The following is a 16,322-nucleotide window of genomic DNA, read 5'->3' as shown; positions in this document are numbered from 1 at the left end:
ATCCCAGGTTTCTGTGCATACATAGGCTCTCTCTGTGTCTCATCATACATGAAGAAACAGACACATACAAACTAGAGATGCTCCATTAGAATGTATATATTGGGTTAGTCAGCCATAGTTAATGTTTTGGCAAATGTGCCTTCTGGATGAAAAGGCTGATATTGTGTCTGATGTATCATGTATGACTCATAAAATCTTATTGTAAGTGATAGGGTTAGATATGTTATTGTAATACATTTTGGTGGATTTTTTAAGGATTAATAGTTTTATTTTAGCATATTTAGGTGGCATGCTTGCAGTATTTAGTTAATACTATTACTATGGCTTTTGAAGAGTATCCTGAAACCTGGCGTTCCAAATATGGCTACCTAGGGGGCTTTATTTTCAGGTTTAATTGTGGAGTTTTCTTTGCTTGCATGCTGTGCAGTCAGGGATGGCTGAAGTGGTGTTGGCATGTGATTTTAAAGATTTGGAAGTTTGGATACTCTTTCATAGCAAAGGAATTGTTTTTGTTTGTGAGGATTATTCTGGTCATTCTTCACTGGATGTGTAAAATTATGAATTGATGATGGTGAGTTGATCATTATTTGTTAGTATATATATTCCTGAGATTATTGGTGAAAATTAAATTGTTAATCTGATTGATAATGAAATAAAAATAGAGGAGTTCTGGTAGTTGTTCCTGGAAGTTCAGCTGAGTTCCTGTTTCTCCAGCAAAATCAACATTTCTGTAGAGATTTCTTATATCTTTTTGTGAAAGTGTAATTCTCAAAATGATAAAAATATAATTCTCATGCAGGGGCACCTGGGTGGGTCAGTTTGTTAAACGTCCGCCTTTGGCTCAGGTCATGATCTCAGGGTCCTGGGATCGAGCCCCACATCAGGTTCCCTGCTAAGTGGAGAATCTGCTTCTCCCTCTCCCTCTGCTCCTCCCCCCCACTTGTGCTCTCTCTCTCCCAAATAAAGAAAATCTTTTAAAAATATATAATTCTCCTGCAACTAGATAGTGAGCATGAGTAAAAATTTTTTTTAGCACATTAATGAAAGAACAAATCAGGATGACAAAACCCGCTCAAAAGAAAAGTGAGAAACCAACATGTGTATAGTCAGTGCAACAAAGAAATGCTGAAATTAGATTGCTAGATTAGATACAAACTTTGTTAAGATACTATTATATATTATATATATATGATATATAAGATATACTACATTACTATATGATACTATATGACAATAAAGCTATACCTTTGGAGTTATCTTCTCTATCAGAAAATATCATTTGCATCTGTACTGGTCAGAAATCATTTCCATTTTTATCAGTTTTCTACAACTTAACATCTAACTTTACATAGTTTTGCCCTAATCAATAGTAAATAGTAATTCAAACAAAGTTACCTTCCCCTAAGAGTCAGATGACCCTTACACAGTTTTGTTAAAGAATGTGCTACCATGGGATGCCTGGGTTGCTCAGTTGTTGGGCATCTGCCTTTGGCTCAGGTCATGATCCCAGAGTCCTGGGATCAAACCCCGCGTCGGGCTCCCTGCTCTGCGGGGAAGCCCGCTTCTCCCTCTCTTACTCCTCCTGCTTGTGTTTCCTCTCTCGCCGTGTCTCTCTCTTTTAAATAAATAAATAAAATCTTCAAAAAAAAAAAAAAAAGAATGTGCTACCATGATCCTGTATGGTCCAACAATCAACTTTTTGCCTTATTTGTAAGTTTGAATAGTTTAACAGTCTCCTTTTGTAGTCATAATTAACTTCTATAGAGTATTTAGAGGTTCATCTCAGTGCAATGTTGTGTTATTTTGGCTTTATTAATTTCCATAAGTTCCTTGTTGTATAATCAGCAAATTCAGAGCCAGATTGTGTTAAACAACTTCTTAGTCTGTCAAATTAGATTCTGTCTGGAGATTATGTATAGAATAAAAAAAATTCAATTTTAGTAGTCCCTATCACTCCAGAGTTCTTTTTATCACTATTATTTGCAAAATAAGAAATTAATCTCTACCAGGTTTCACCTGTATACCTACAAACATGGGCAAATTCCTCTTTTTTCGTGCTAGGCAGTGATCTTTCTTACTACCTGTGATGCTGGGACAGTGTACAACAACAGATACCAGTTTGCTGAGGAAGACTTATAAGCATGGGTTTTCAAATGTCAATTATATCTGTGTCCTTAATGGAGACTGGGGACTTGTCATATCGAGTGAATGGAATGTATTCTCAAAGATGATCCTCCAGATTTGGCCCTGATTACACAATTTGTTAAATTATATCCCAGTAAAAAGGAGGACAGATTTTTATTCAACTTATGCAAATGACTGCATTGCCATGAAAAGTAGAGACTCAGTAAAAAATATTTCTACCTTAGTTCTGTGGGGTCAGTGAGAACAAGATACTAAATACGAAGAATGTTTTGCACATGTGTAACAGAGAAAAAGTTAAAAGAGAATAGGTTTTAAAATAGCAATAGGTACTACTGGGTATTTACCCAAGGACACAGATGTAATGAAAAGAAGAGCCATATGCACCCCAATGTTCATAGCAGGAATGTCCGCAATAGCCAAACTGTGGAAAGAGCTGAGATGCCCTTCAACAGACGAATGGATAAAGAAGATGTGGCCCATATATACAATGGAATATTACTCAGCCATCAGAAAGGATGAATACCCAACTTTTACATCAACGTGGATGGGACTGGAGATTATGCTAAGTGAAATAAGTCAAGCAGAGAAAGTCAATTATCATATGGTTTCAGTTATTTGTGGAACATAAGGAATAGCATGGAGGACATTAGGAGAAGGAAGAGAAAAATGAAGGGGGGGAAATCGGAGGGGGAGACAAACCATGAGACACTATGGACTCTGAGAAACAAACTGAGGGTTTTGCGGGGGGGTGGGGGTTAGCCCGGTGATGGGTATTAAGGGGGGCACATATTGCATGGAGCACTGGGTGTTATACGAAAACAATGAATCGTGGAACACTACATCAAAAACTAATGATTTACTGTGTGGTGACTAACATAACATAATAAAAAAAAATAAAATTTTAAAAAAATATTAAAAAAATAGCAGTAAGTACATACCTATCAATAATTACTTTGAATGTAAATGGACTAAATGCTGCAATCAAAAGACAGTGTGACAGAATGGATAAAAAGGCAAGACCCATCTATATGCTGTCTACAAGAGACTCATTTCAGACCTAAAGACACATGCAGATTGAAGGTGAGGAGGTGGAGAAACATTTACCATGCAAATGGATGTGAAAAGATAGCTGGGTTAACAATACTTACATCAGGGGCGCCTGCGTGGCTCAGTCAGTTAAGTGGCTGCCTTCGGCTCAGGTCATGATCTCAGGCTTCTGGGATTGAGCCCCATGTCAGGCCCCCTGCTCAACAGGGAGTCTGCTTCTCCGTCTCCCTCTGTGCTCTCTCTCTCCCTTCCCCCCCCAATAAATAAAAAAATCTTAAAAAATCACAGTACTTATATCAGACAAAACTGACTTTAAAACAAGATCATAACAAGAGACAAAGAAGGACACTATATAATCATAAAGGGAACAATCCAACAAGAAGATATAACAATTGTAAATATTTATGCACTTAACATGGGAGCAATGAAATACATAAAGCTGCTAATAACAAAATAAAGGAACTAATCAATAGTAATTCAGTAATAGTAGAGGACTTTAACACCCACTTACATCAATGGATATATTATCTAAACAAGGTAAAATTGACAAGGAAATAGTGCCTTTGAATGACATATTGGATCAGATGGATCTAACATAATATTCAGAACATTCCATCCCAGAACAGGAGAATACACATTCTTCTCAATTGCACATGGAACAGTCTCCAGAATAGATCACATATTTGGCCAAAAAGCCCCAACAAAGTAAAAAAGATTGAAGTCATACCATGCATCTTTTCTGACCACAATACTGTAAAACTAGAAATCAACCATAAGAAAAAAATCTGGAAAGAACACAAATACATGGAGGTTAAATAACATGCTAGTAAACAAAGGGTCAACAAAGAAATCAAAGAGGAAATCAAGAAATACATGGAAACAGATGAAAATGAAAACACAATAATCCAAAATCTTTGGGATGCAGCAAAAGTGATTCTAACAAGTTTGTAGCAATACAAGCCTACTGCAAGAAGAAAAATCTCCAATCAACAACCTAGCCTTATACCTAAAGGAGCTAGGAAAAAAAGAACAAAGCCTAAAAACGGTAGAAGGAAAAAAAGAATAGATATCAGAGCAGAAATAAACAGAAACTAAAAAATAGTAGAACAGATAAATGAAACCAGGAGCTGGTTCTTTGAAAAGAGCAACAAAATTGAAAAACCTTTTGTTGGACTCATCAAAAAACAAAAGAATTAACAAACTCAGAAATTAAAAAGGAGAAATAACCAACAGCATAAAATACAAAGAATTATAAGAGAATATTATAAAAAATTATATGCCAACAAATTGGACAACCTAGAAGAAATGGATAAATTCCTAGAAACATATCACCTACTAAAACGGAAGCAGGAAGAAGTAGAAAATTTGAACAGATCAATTCCCAGGAATGAAATTGAATCAGTAATCAAAAAATTTCCAACAACAGAAGTCCAAGACCAGATGGCTTCACAGGTGAATTCTACCAAACATTTAAAGAAGACTTAATACCTATTCTTCTCAAAATATTCCAAAAAATAGAAGAGGAAGGAAAGCTTCCAAATTCATTATGTGATGCCAGCATTACCCTCATACCAAAACCAGATGAGGACACTACAAAACAAACAAACAAACAAACAAAAAGAACTACCGGCCAATATCTCTGATGAACACAAATGCAAAACTCCTCAACAAAATGTTAGCAAACTGAATCCAACAATACGTTAAAAAAAATAATTCACCACAATCAAGTCTGATTTGTTCTTGGTATGCAAGGGTGGTTCAGTATTTGCAAGTCAATCAACATGATACATCACATCAGCAAAAGAATGAATAAAAACCCTATGATCATTTCAATAGGTGCAGAAAAAGGATTTGACAAAGTAAAACATCCATTCATGATAAAAGCCCTCAACAAAAGTAGGTTTAGAGAGAACATACCTCAACATAATAAAGGTCATCTGTGAAAACCCACAGCAAACGTCATACTTAATGGTGGAAAACAGAGTTTTTCCTCTAAGATCAGAAGCAAGACAAGGATGTCCATTCTCATCACTTATATTCAACGTAGTACTAGAAGTCCTAGCCTCAGTGACAAGGAAGGAAGGAAGAAAGGGAGGGAGGGTTGGAGGGAGGGAGGAAGGAAGGAAGGACAAAGAGAAAAGAAAGGGAGGGAGGGAGGAAAGAGAGGAAGGAAGGAAGGAAGGAAGACATCTGAAAGAAAGACATCAGAATAGGAAAGGAAGAAGTAGAACTGTCACAATTTGCAGATGACATGATACTGAATGTAGAAAATGCTATAAAAAGAATAGATATCAGAAAATGCTAAAGAGTCCACCAAAAAGCTACTAGAGCTACTGAGTGAATTCAGTAAGGTTGCAGGATACAAAATCAATATACAGAAATCCATTGTATCTCTATACACTAATAATGAAGTAGCAGAAAGAAAAATTAAGAAAACAGTCCTATTTATAATTCATCAAAAAGAATAAAATACCTAGGAATAAACTTAACCAAGGAGGTGAAAGACTCATACTCTGAAAACTATAAAACATTGATGAAAGAAATGGAAGATGACACAAATGGAAAGAATTCCATGCTCGTGGATTGGAAGAACATACATTGTTAAAATGTCTATCCTAACCAAAGCAATCTACACATTTAATGCACCCCTATCAAAATACCAATAGCGTTTTTCACAAAACTAGAACAAACAATCCTAAAACTTATATGCAACCACAAAAAAAAAACAAATAAGCAAAGCAATCTTGAAAAAGAAAAACAAAACAACATATCAGAATCCCAGATTTCAAGTTATACTACAAAGCTATAGTAATCAAAACAGTATGGTACTGGCACAGAAATAGACACATAGATCAATGGAATAGAATAGCAAGCCCAGAAGTAAACCCACAATTATATGGTCAATTAATCTTTGAGAAAGGAAAAAGTATGCAATGGGAAAGAAGACAGTCTCTTCAACAAATGGTGTTGGGAAAACTGGACAGCTACATGCAAAAGAATGAAACTGGATCATATTCTTACATCATACATAAAAATGAACTCAAAATGGATTAAGGACCTAAATGTGAGACCTGAAACATAAAAATCCTAGAAGAGAGACGTTGGTCGTAGCAACATTTTTCTAGATAGTCTCCTAAGGCAAGGAAAATAAAAGCAAAAATAAACTATTGGGGCTACATCAAAATAAAAAGCTTCTGCACAGCAAAGGAAACAGTCAACAAAACTAAAAGGCAGCCTACTGAATGGGAGAAGTTCTTTACAAGTGACATATCTGATAAAAGGTTACTATGCAAAATATATAAAGAACTTATACAACTCAACACTTACACAAATAATCCAATTAAAAAATGGGCAGAAGATACTTCTCCAAGGAAGACCTCCAGATGGCCAAGAGACACAGGAAAAAATGCTCAACATCACTAATCATCAGGAAAATGCAAATCAAAACCACATGAGATATCACCTCACACCTATCAGAATGTCTAAAATAAAAAACACAAGATACAAGTGTTGGTGAGGATGTAGAGAAGAAGGAACCCCCATGCACAGTTGGTGGGAATGCAAACTGGTACAGCCATTGTGGAAAACAGCATGGAAGTTCCTTAAAAACTTAACAATAGAATTGCCATATTCAGTAATTCCACTACTAGGCATTTACCCAAAGAATACAGAAACACTAATGTGAAAAGATATATGCACCCTTATATTTATTGCAGCATTATTTACAACAGCCAAATTGTGGATGCAACCTAAGTCCATTGATAGATAATTGGATAAAGAAGCCATGGTGTGTGGGTACACACACACACACACACACACAATGGAATGTTACTCAGCTATAAAAAAGAATGAAATTTTGCCAATGATGGATCTAGAGGGTTTAATGCTAAGTGAAATCAACCAGTCAGAGAAAGACAAATACCATATGATTTCAAACAAAGAGAAAAAGAGACCAAAAAAAGAGCCTCTTAACTATAGAGATCAAACAGATGGTTACCAGAGGGGAGGTTGGTTGGGGGAATGGGTGAAATCGGTGATAGGGATTAAGAGTACACTTACCATGATGAGCACTGAGTAATATATAGAATTGTTGCATCACTATGTTGTACGACTGACACTAATATAACACTGTATGTTAAGTATACTAGAATTTAAAAAATAGTGCTCAAGTGTTGGGAACATACATATTTATGATTGTTTTGTGGGTTTTTTTTAAAGATTTATTTATTTATTTATTTATTTATTTATTTATTTATTTGACAGGGAGAGAGAGAGCAAGATATCAGAGCCTGATGTGGGGCTCGATCCCAGGACCCTGAGCTGAAGGCAGATGCTTAACCAACTGAGCCATCCAGGAACCCCTGTTTTGTGTTCTTGATATATTGACCCCTTTAACGTTCTATAATGACCTTCTCTGTCTCTTGTTAACATTTATGGCTTAAAGTCTATTTTGTCTGATATAGGTATAGCTACACATGCTTTCTTTTGGTTATTTGCTAGGAGTATCATCTTCTACCCCATCACTTTAAGCCTATTTGTGTCTTTATAGCTGAAATGAGTCTCCTAAAGGCAGCATATATTTGGGTGTTGTTTTTTCATCCATCCAGCCTCTCTCTGTTGATTGGTGAGTTCAATCCATTTACATTTAGGGTGATAACTAATATGTAAGGACTTACCACTACCATTTTATCTTTTGCTTTCTGGTTATTTTGTATCTCTGTTATTTCTTTCTCCTTATGTTTCTGTCTACCTTTTAAAATTGGTGGTTTTGCATAATGGTTAGGTATGTTTCGCCTCTTTTTAAAAAAATTTTGTTAGTTAACATACAGTGCAATATTGGTTTCTGGAGTAGAATTCAATAATTCATCACTTACATACAACACCCAGTGCTCATCATAACAGGTGCGCTCCTTAATACCCATCATCCATCTAGCCCATCCTCCACCCACCTCCCTCCATCAACCCTCAGTTTGTTCTCTATAGTTAAAAGTCTCTTATGGCTTGTTTCCCTCTCTCCTTTTTTACTTTTCCCCTTCCCGTATGTTCATCTGTTTTCTTTCTTAAATTCCACATATCAGTGAGATCATATGGTATTTGTCTTTATCTGACTGACTTACTTCGCTTAACATAATACACTCTAGCTCCATCCATGTTGTTGCAAATGACAAGATTTCATTCTTTTGATGGCTGAGTAATATTCCAGTGTGTGTGTGTGTGTGTGTGTGTGTGTGTGACCTCTTTTATCCATTCATCAGTCGATGGACATTTGGGCTCGCTCCATAGTTTGGCAATTGTTGATAATGCTGCTTTAAACATCTGGGTGCATGTAACCCTTTGAATGTGTATTTTGGATCCTTTGGGTAAATACCTAGTAGTGCAGTTGCTGGATTGTAGGGTAGTTCTATTTTCAACTTTCTGAGGAACCTCCAAACTGTTCTCCAGAGTGGCTGCATCAGTTTGCACTTCTGAGGCAAAGATAAAGAGCCTTGCTACTGGATCAAGGAATAGGCATTAATAGGCAATGAGTCTTTGATGTGTGCCAGGTTGTTGAGTTAATACTTTTAGACCACGGCCTCCCCTTTTGTGTACTTTCAGTCAAAGAAAGGTTTATTATGATTTGGAAGATCAGCAAAGATGATTGTTGAAGAAATATTTTGAGATTACTGAAGGTGTGTTTGGTTTCTGTGTTCTGTGAGAATGGTTCCCAAGATGTTTGATTAAGTTAAATCATACAGAGGCCTATTTCAAAAGAGCTTGCTGTGTATACTCTACAACATCCAACTAATTCCAGAAATTATTTCATTGTCCTTAGTGTTGGGCCTTGGATAATTCTGGGTAATTTGTAATCTCTCATTAGATTATGTCCTTCCACAACCAATATATCATGGCCTAGATCAAGTTTCGGCAAACGGTGGCTTGCTGTCCAAATCCAGCCATTGGCTATTTTTACACAGCCTGTGAGCTAGTAAAAGTGGTTTTTTACATCCCTACATGGTTGAAAAAATCGAAAGAAAAATACTACCATGATCTGTAAAAATGATATAAAACTCAAATTTCTGGGTCAATAAATAAAATTTTATTGGTATATAGCCATGCTTATTCACTTATGAATTGTCTGTTGCTGTTTTTACAGCATAATAGCAGAGTTGAGTAGTTGTGGCAGAGACTGTATGTCTCACAGAGTCAAAAATATTTAGTATCTGGCCCTTCACAGAATAAGTTTGCTGAACCCTGGATAATGAGTTGTTATTTTGTAGAACTATAATTTCTTTTTAGAAGCTCTATGAATATATAGTTGATCTTACAATTTCAAGATGCGTTACTGTATATCCTTATGATCTTGGTTTAAGATTTGAGATAAGTAGGATGGGGGCTTCAGTAAATGTCTGAAGCATAACTTTCCAGGTAAATTGTTGATTGTTCCTTGGTGAAGGCAGTGAATATTGGCTATCTTCATCAGCTAAAACATGAAAGAAATAAAGACAGGGCCAAAGAGAATACATTTGGGTTAGGCAATACTAGAAAACGAGATATAACTCTTTGGTAAATAGCTTACAGATGTTAGATGAATTGGTATCCTCTACCATCACAGTTTTGGGTTGTTTTTTTTTTTTAAACAGACATTTTGCGTGGACTAATGTGAGGGATACTTAATCCTTTTTGTATCAAAAGTCTGTTACAGTTGGCTTAGATCTTCCTTAACTTCAGCATTAAGAGGTTTTTAGGCAATGGCGTCAACAGAGTCAGTCTGAACCCTTACGGGTTTGACTCCCAATTATTCTATCTTTTCCCAGTGGTTCTGGTACCACGGCCAATTATTTGGTTGTTGTTTGACTCAAGTGTACTAATGTCCATAGCCATAATTTGGTAATGTGTAGTAGAATTTTCTGCAACTCCTGAAAATACTTTGTCTGTGGTATATTTCTTTTGGTGGATCTTTTTTGCAGAGTAGATTCCTAATGATGCAATTTATAGGAAAGTGCCATAGAGAAGGCAGGAGTGTTCTTCTGACAAAAATAACAGTTACAGGTCGGGATGTGGAAAAGGGTTTAAGATTGTTAGAAACTCCCACTACTTCAGTGGTTTCAGTACTTTGAACGATCTGATTTTTCATGGTAGTAGAATTAATAGTAAAGGTAGTGGCACCTGTATCAACAAGAAGTTGTGTGGTTGTTCATCTATATTTACAGACAGTTCTCTTCAGAACTGTGTGTTGAGTGGTAATGTTTCCCTTTAAGTGGCATTATTGGGCAGATTTTGGAAAATTGTTGTATTTCTTACCAATATGGTGCATTGGATGGTCCTACTTGTAATTTCTGTAAGCATAAACACAGAGAACTAAGGACTCTTTAGTGTTGTTTTTATTTGAGGAACCAGGTGTTTCATGTGGAGAACCAGAAGTTTGTTTTCATTTCTAGCTTGTTACTTCCTAGGGCTTTTTTGAAAATGTTCAACCATATGTTGGAGATAGTCTAAACTGGCTGTGTCCCATTCCAGTTTTTTTTTTTTTTTCCTCACTAAGTCCCCTATTTTATATACCCCTCCCCCAGAAAAGGCTCAATGTACTTCTGCTGTTAGAACTATCCCATAATATTATTTAAAGCTACCCCATAATACTATTTAAACCCCAAATACTGGAATCTAGTTTTAAATTCTCCTCTTGTTTAATTTATCCTTAAAGGAAAGGCTTTATAAATGTCCTTGTACAGTGCATTTCCTATTCTTTTTGCCCATTCAGGGACATTTTTAAAATTATGCACAGCTGAGTTATTTAAGTTCTGTCTTGGTCTTTCCCATTCTTTTAATAATTTTCCCCACATGAAGTTCTAATAATTAAGTGAATCAGTTGGTCTAGATTTGGTAGAATCTAACAGTATATTAAATTTTGAAGCACATGTTCTCTTTTCCTGAGGATTAAGAAAACCCTTAATAATAGACCTCAACTCAGATCTAGACCATGGTTTAACTTGACTTCTATGGCCTGACTCCTGTTCTAGCATGAGGATACTGTACAAGATGATAATTTCTTTGCTGAGAAGAAGGAGGTCAGGGGAAGGGGAGGAAATAGGGTAAGAATGAGAACAAAGAAAGTTATGTAGGAAAAAGAGATTACTTGCCTCTTGAGAAAAGGACCCATGTCCTGTTTCCTTCTTAGAAGTAGCCTTTTATCACTGACTTCACCTACAAATGATCTAAAATGGGCAAATGATTATAAAAGTAGTCCTCTATTAAATTTAATATAGCTAGTATACATATGGACTGATGTGTAAAATGAAATGCTGTGTATTGCAAAGAAAATATGACAGTTCCTGCCATAAGGGAGGTACAATCCAGTAGAGGCAGTAGGGAGTGAGGGAACTATTGTGAATTCTGCACTTTTCCATGTACTAGACATGCTTGTAGACGCTGTAAATATTTTATCGTATTTAATATTCAAAATAATTCTGAGAAATACATAGATTACTTCTCTCCTCCCCCATTTTATAGTTTGGGCAATGAAGACTCTGAGAATTTAAATGGTTTTACCAAGGTTACACAGCAAGACACATATGAAACCAGGACTTGAATCTGGTCTAAGACATAAACAAGTAGAAAGCAGAATGAAACATACAACTGAGGCATAAAAATGAGCCTTTGCAGTTTAATACCATCAAAGTCTCTTTAGTTCAGGAATATTTAAGGAAGGCTTCACGAAGGAGGTAACATTTAAGCTGGGCTTTGTAGGTTTAGGAAGGTGGAGGGGCACCTGGGTGGCTCAGTCAGTTAAGCGTCTGCCTTTGGTTCAGGTCATGATCCCAGGGTCCTGGGATCGAGTCTCAAGTCTGACTCCCTGCTCAGTGGGGAGTCTGTTTCTCTCTCTCCCTCTGCCTCTTCCCTCTGCTTGTGCTTTCTCTCTCTCTCTCTCTCTCAAATAAATCTTTAAAAAAAAAGATTTTAACAGGTGGATTCGTCAAGGAAAGCCAATGAGTGATAGAGCTGGGATTGAATCCAATTTAATCTGAAGCCAAAACCTATTTTCTTTCCATTGCATAAAACTAGAATAGTGAGAACAAATGTGGGAAGCCAGTGTGACTTTTATAAAAAGAGATTTTATTACCTCAAGTTGTAGGAAAAAAGCTGAAAAGGAAGGTCAAGACAAAAATATGAAGGACCTTTGGTACAAACACATGTTCTACAGTGTAGAAGAAATCATTCCAAATGCCATAATTACCTATGAAGATTACATTTAATTTCTCTCCTTGGCAACTCTTATCTCAGGACCAGTATTTCACAGGGTCTGGTGGGTTGAATGATAATGGAGCAAAAGGGAGGTAGGTCTGGGTGTGGGGCTATAGAGCAGGAAAATTGGAAATTGCTTTTGATAGGAGCCAATGTATTCTTTGATGTATTTGTTTTTAGTCGAAACCATTTTACAAAATGAAACCCCTATCAAAGGCTGATCGTGAAAAAGCAGAAAATCAGACGATTCCAAAACTAACCGATTTATTGGAACTTGCACAGAAGGAAAGAAAATTTGTGATATTTGATCTTAATGCCCCTCCACAAAAACATCCTCTCAGAAACACATTTATTCGTCATGTAGTAAGCGTGATCCTTGACTCTAAAATTGAGCAACATCTGGTATGTCTACCTCATTATTTATGGTAGAGTTTGGGAGGTGGGTAGCATGTCCCAGGAGCACAGCAGTTGACCTTGACCTACCCTGTAGATCTTCCCTGAGATGCCCAAATAATTTTACTATCTGTAGAAATGGAGGTTATTACTTAGATAGCTACATATGGCAATCTAAGAATGACCCAGTTAAATTTTCCCCAGTGGGGGAAAACATGGCAGCTGTTTGCTACTCCAAACCAAATGAAGTAACAGCACTCTGTTAAAAAGGCATGAGTGTAATGATTATGTGATGTGACCTGCACCATCACTAGCATAGAACTATTAGAAGGGGCTTGGGCAACACTGAAGCTTTGAGGATTTGGCTTTAATTAATGATACAGAAGAAACAGCTGGTTCTTATTTGAGCAGAGATTTGTTCATGTTTTTCAGAAGCAATTCTCTGCACTTGAGCTATCATTTCAAATCTCTTAAGTTCTCAGAATGTGGTAGAGTGCTCAGTGAAACAAATATGTGTTTTCTTGCAAACGGAACTACTTCCACAGATGAATCATTAAAGTATTCCCCATTGACAGGAAATGACCCCTTTCAAAGATGATTTTTAGTGTCATCAACCAGAAGAAATATGATTCCCACCTTTCATCCACACCTACCAACTCCTCATCCACTTTGGCTAGTGTGAGGCTATCTGAACACAATGGGCCTTTGACTCAGCATGTTAACTCTGAGAAATCTCAGCTCCAGAACAACCTTGCTGAATGGCCCCATTATAAGAGTTCATTAGACGGTATTAAGCCAAGTTCACTTTCACCACGAACTAGAACCTCTCTCCACTACCTATAGACTGTTACCAATGCTGGAATGAGGCTCCGTTTATTCTACCTGGGGCTCTTTGTACCTGGAGAGCTGATTATCCACTGAAAGACTTCCTTTTTCACCTTACAGATTTTTTGGTTGCCAAATTTCGATAGGCAGTATGTCAGAAACGCAGCTCCTGGTTTTCAGCAAGTGGGCCGGTTATTTTCCATTGAACGTCTTACAAAAGAAAATATCAGTAGAATAAATGTTGACTACAAGAGGTTGTTTCACAATGGGTTGAGGTAAGAGTTTGACCACACTTCTCTTGGCAGGTATTGCCCTACTTGCATAAAATCTGCACTCCCACCAAGCTCCTTAGCTTCTCCTTCTCATCTCAGGATTACTTTGTATATCTCTTTTTGGAATCCCCTATTTTCCCCTCTTCCTCTTCCGACCCTATCTTCCTCCCTCCCCCTGCCAGCAAACATTTATCAAGTGTAGACTATGTCCCTTGAACAGTCTTCAGCCCCTTCTTTTCATTTCCAATCTGTTATCATTCAACACGCTTTTTTTCATGCTTGGTGGTTTTGTTCTTATATAAGGTGATCATTGAACAGTCAGAAATCAGGAAGTTGTTTATTTCCTCCTGCCATTATCAGATGGAATGCAGTACTTCATAAATAGCTTTGTGGTCCAGAAAGCCAGATTTCTTATAAGGATAATTAAGAACATAACTAAATCATTTTAAAAAAAAAACAAAAAAACCTTAAAACAACCAAGCATGAGAAGAAACTAAAATTATTAGCTACATTTATAAATATGTAATTAGTGACAGATTTTTCAAATTAAAAGCACCAGGGAATAAAATGGCAACTTTTCCAAACTTAACTATTATTAATCACTGCTTAATTTAATCCATATTTCCTTTCTCTTAGTTTTAAAAGTAAATTTTTTCAGATGATTTTAAATGCTTCAAAGACAAAGTTTTCCTTGGAGAGATATATATCCAAAATCTCCTTGGGCTTAATAAAAATTCCCACTAGATACCTTTCTGCATCTCAAGCCATGAACTAAGCTGTTGGATTTACTTCTGCTCCTGTTCTCACTTTTCCTGCCTCTCTGGCCATGTGGTGGTTGATCATGAAATACTGTCTTTTTTCTTTTAACCATGTTTTACCTCTATTTCCCAATCAGAAGATTTCTCTTTGCTTAACTGCTACTTCTATTTTGAGTGTATTTCTCTTTCCTTTTACTTTTTTTCAAATAGAAAATAGCTCTATGATGGATGTCCCTCTCTCCTACTCATAATTTAGATCAATCTAGTAGTTGAAAAATAATTATAATAGCTTCCATTTATTGAACCTTTATTATGTGTCAAGTTCTATGGTTGTTAGACCACAGGCTCTTTTTCACATCATGGCCTACTCATCAGCTACACACACATGACCTTGGACAAATTTCTAATCGTCGGTTTTCTCATTTGTAAATTAAGAGTAGCAATAACCTGGGGGGGAAAAAGAATAGCAGTAACATAGATGGACTGGTGAAAAGATTAGATGAGAATATTCTTCATATTTTGCCCATGCAGAATGCTGGGCAAGTGTAAGTACCCAATTAAGTGTTAGCTGCTGCTTTTATCATCACCATCCTTACATGCTATGCCCTGGAAATTATCACCATCCCTTTTACAAATGAGGAAACTTGCCTCTAAAGAGGAAAAATTCAAACAGGCTAGGTAATTCACCAAAATTGATATACTTGGTCAGTAGGGGACCAAACTTAGATTTATTTTTTTTTAAGATTTTGTTAATTTATTTGAGAAAGAGAGAGAGAGAGCGCACAAGCAGGAGGGAGGGGCAGAGGGAGAAGCAGGCTCCCCACTGAACAGGGAGCCCAATATGGGGCTCAATCCCAGGACCCTGGGATTATGACCTGAGCCGAAGGCAGCCACTTAACCGACTGAACCACCCAGGCTCCCCCAAACTGAGATTTAAATATAGGTCTGACAGAGTCCAGAATCCAAATTCTTTCATCGTAGGTCTTTAAAGTTATTTCTTGGCTATAGTTATATGGGCATAGTTTCAACTGGCATCAAATTTGAGAGGGATCGTATCCTGAGTCCTATTATAAAGTCAAGCAGTTTAATTTAGCTCAGCAAATATTTACTGAGTAATAATATGTACAAGTGCACCATGCTAGTTTTATGTGAAAAGTCAGAAGCAAGGCAACAGCCTTTTCCTTAAGGAAACCATGTATTCTAATAAGGACAATAAGGGTTTTTCTGTATAGCTATACTGCAAAGCTGACTGTGATAAATTCATGTGTTGTACATTATTCCAAGTCCTCCTCCTCAAGGACCACTACATTTTAAGAAATTAAGTAGTTGTACCTTAAGTTATTTGTATAATGTTTATGACCAGAATATTTGTAATTATGATCACATTTCCAATGCATTCTCTGTGATTATGCTCACTTCATAGTCTATCTGACTACTGTCACAAGATATTGTGACCCTGCCATTTTGACTGAGAATGCTTTAAATACATTATTTTAATCAAAATTATATGAATATAGAGATGCCCTATGCTTTATTTCTGATGTGGGAATTTTTATAACTTAATTTTAGGGGTGCCAGGGTGGCTCAGTCGGTTAAGCATCTGCCTTTGGCTCAGGTCAGGCTCCCTGCTCAGCAGGGAGCCTGCTTCTCTCTCTGCCCTTCT

At 36.6% G+C, this 16,322-nt stretch overlaps 1 protein-coding gene across 1 annotated transcript in view; it reads left to right on the top strand.

Annotated features, from left to right (window-relative positions):
- The window catches only part of GDPD4 (glycerophosphodiester phosphodiesterase domain containing 4), a 70,793-nt gene extending 56,885 nt beyond the window's left edge, over nt 1-13,908 (top strand). The window contains exons 11-12 of the mRNA XM_044919776.1: nt 12,592-12,813; nt 13,750-13,908. Coding sequence (XP_044775711.1) covers nt 12,592-12,813; nt 13,750-13,908 — 381 coding nt within the window. The remainder of the gene's footprint in view (nt 1-12,591; nt 12,814-13,749) is intronic.
- The last annotated feature ends 2,414 nt before the right edge of the window (nt 13,909-16,322 follow it).

Source organism: Neomonachus schauinslandi, chromosome 11 (genome assembly GCF_002201575.2).
Source record: "Neomonachus schauinslandi chromosome 11, ASM220157v2, whole genome shotgun sequence".
In the NCBI taxonomy this organism is placed as follows: Eukaryota; Metazoa; Chordata; class Mammalia; order Carnivora; family Phocidae; genus Neomonachus; species Neomonachus schauinslandi.
The sequence above is the reverse complement of the archived record's forward strand: the minus strand, read 5'-3'. Positions and strand labels throughout refer to the sequence as shown.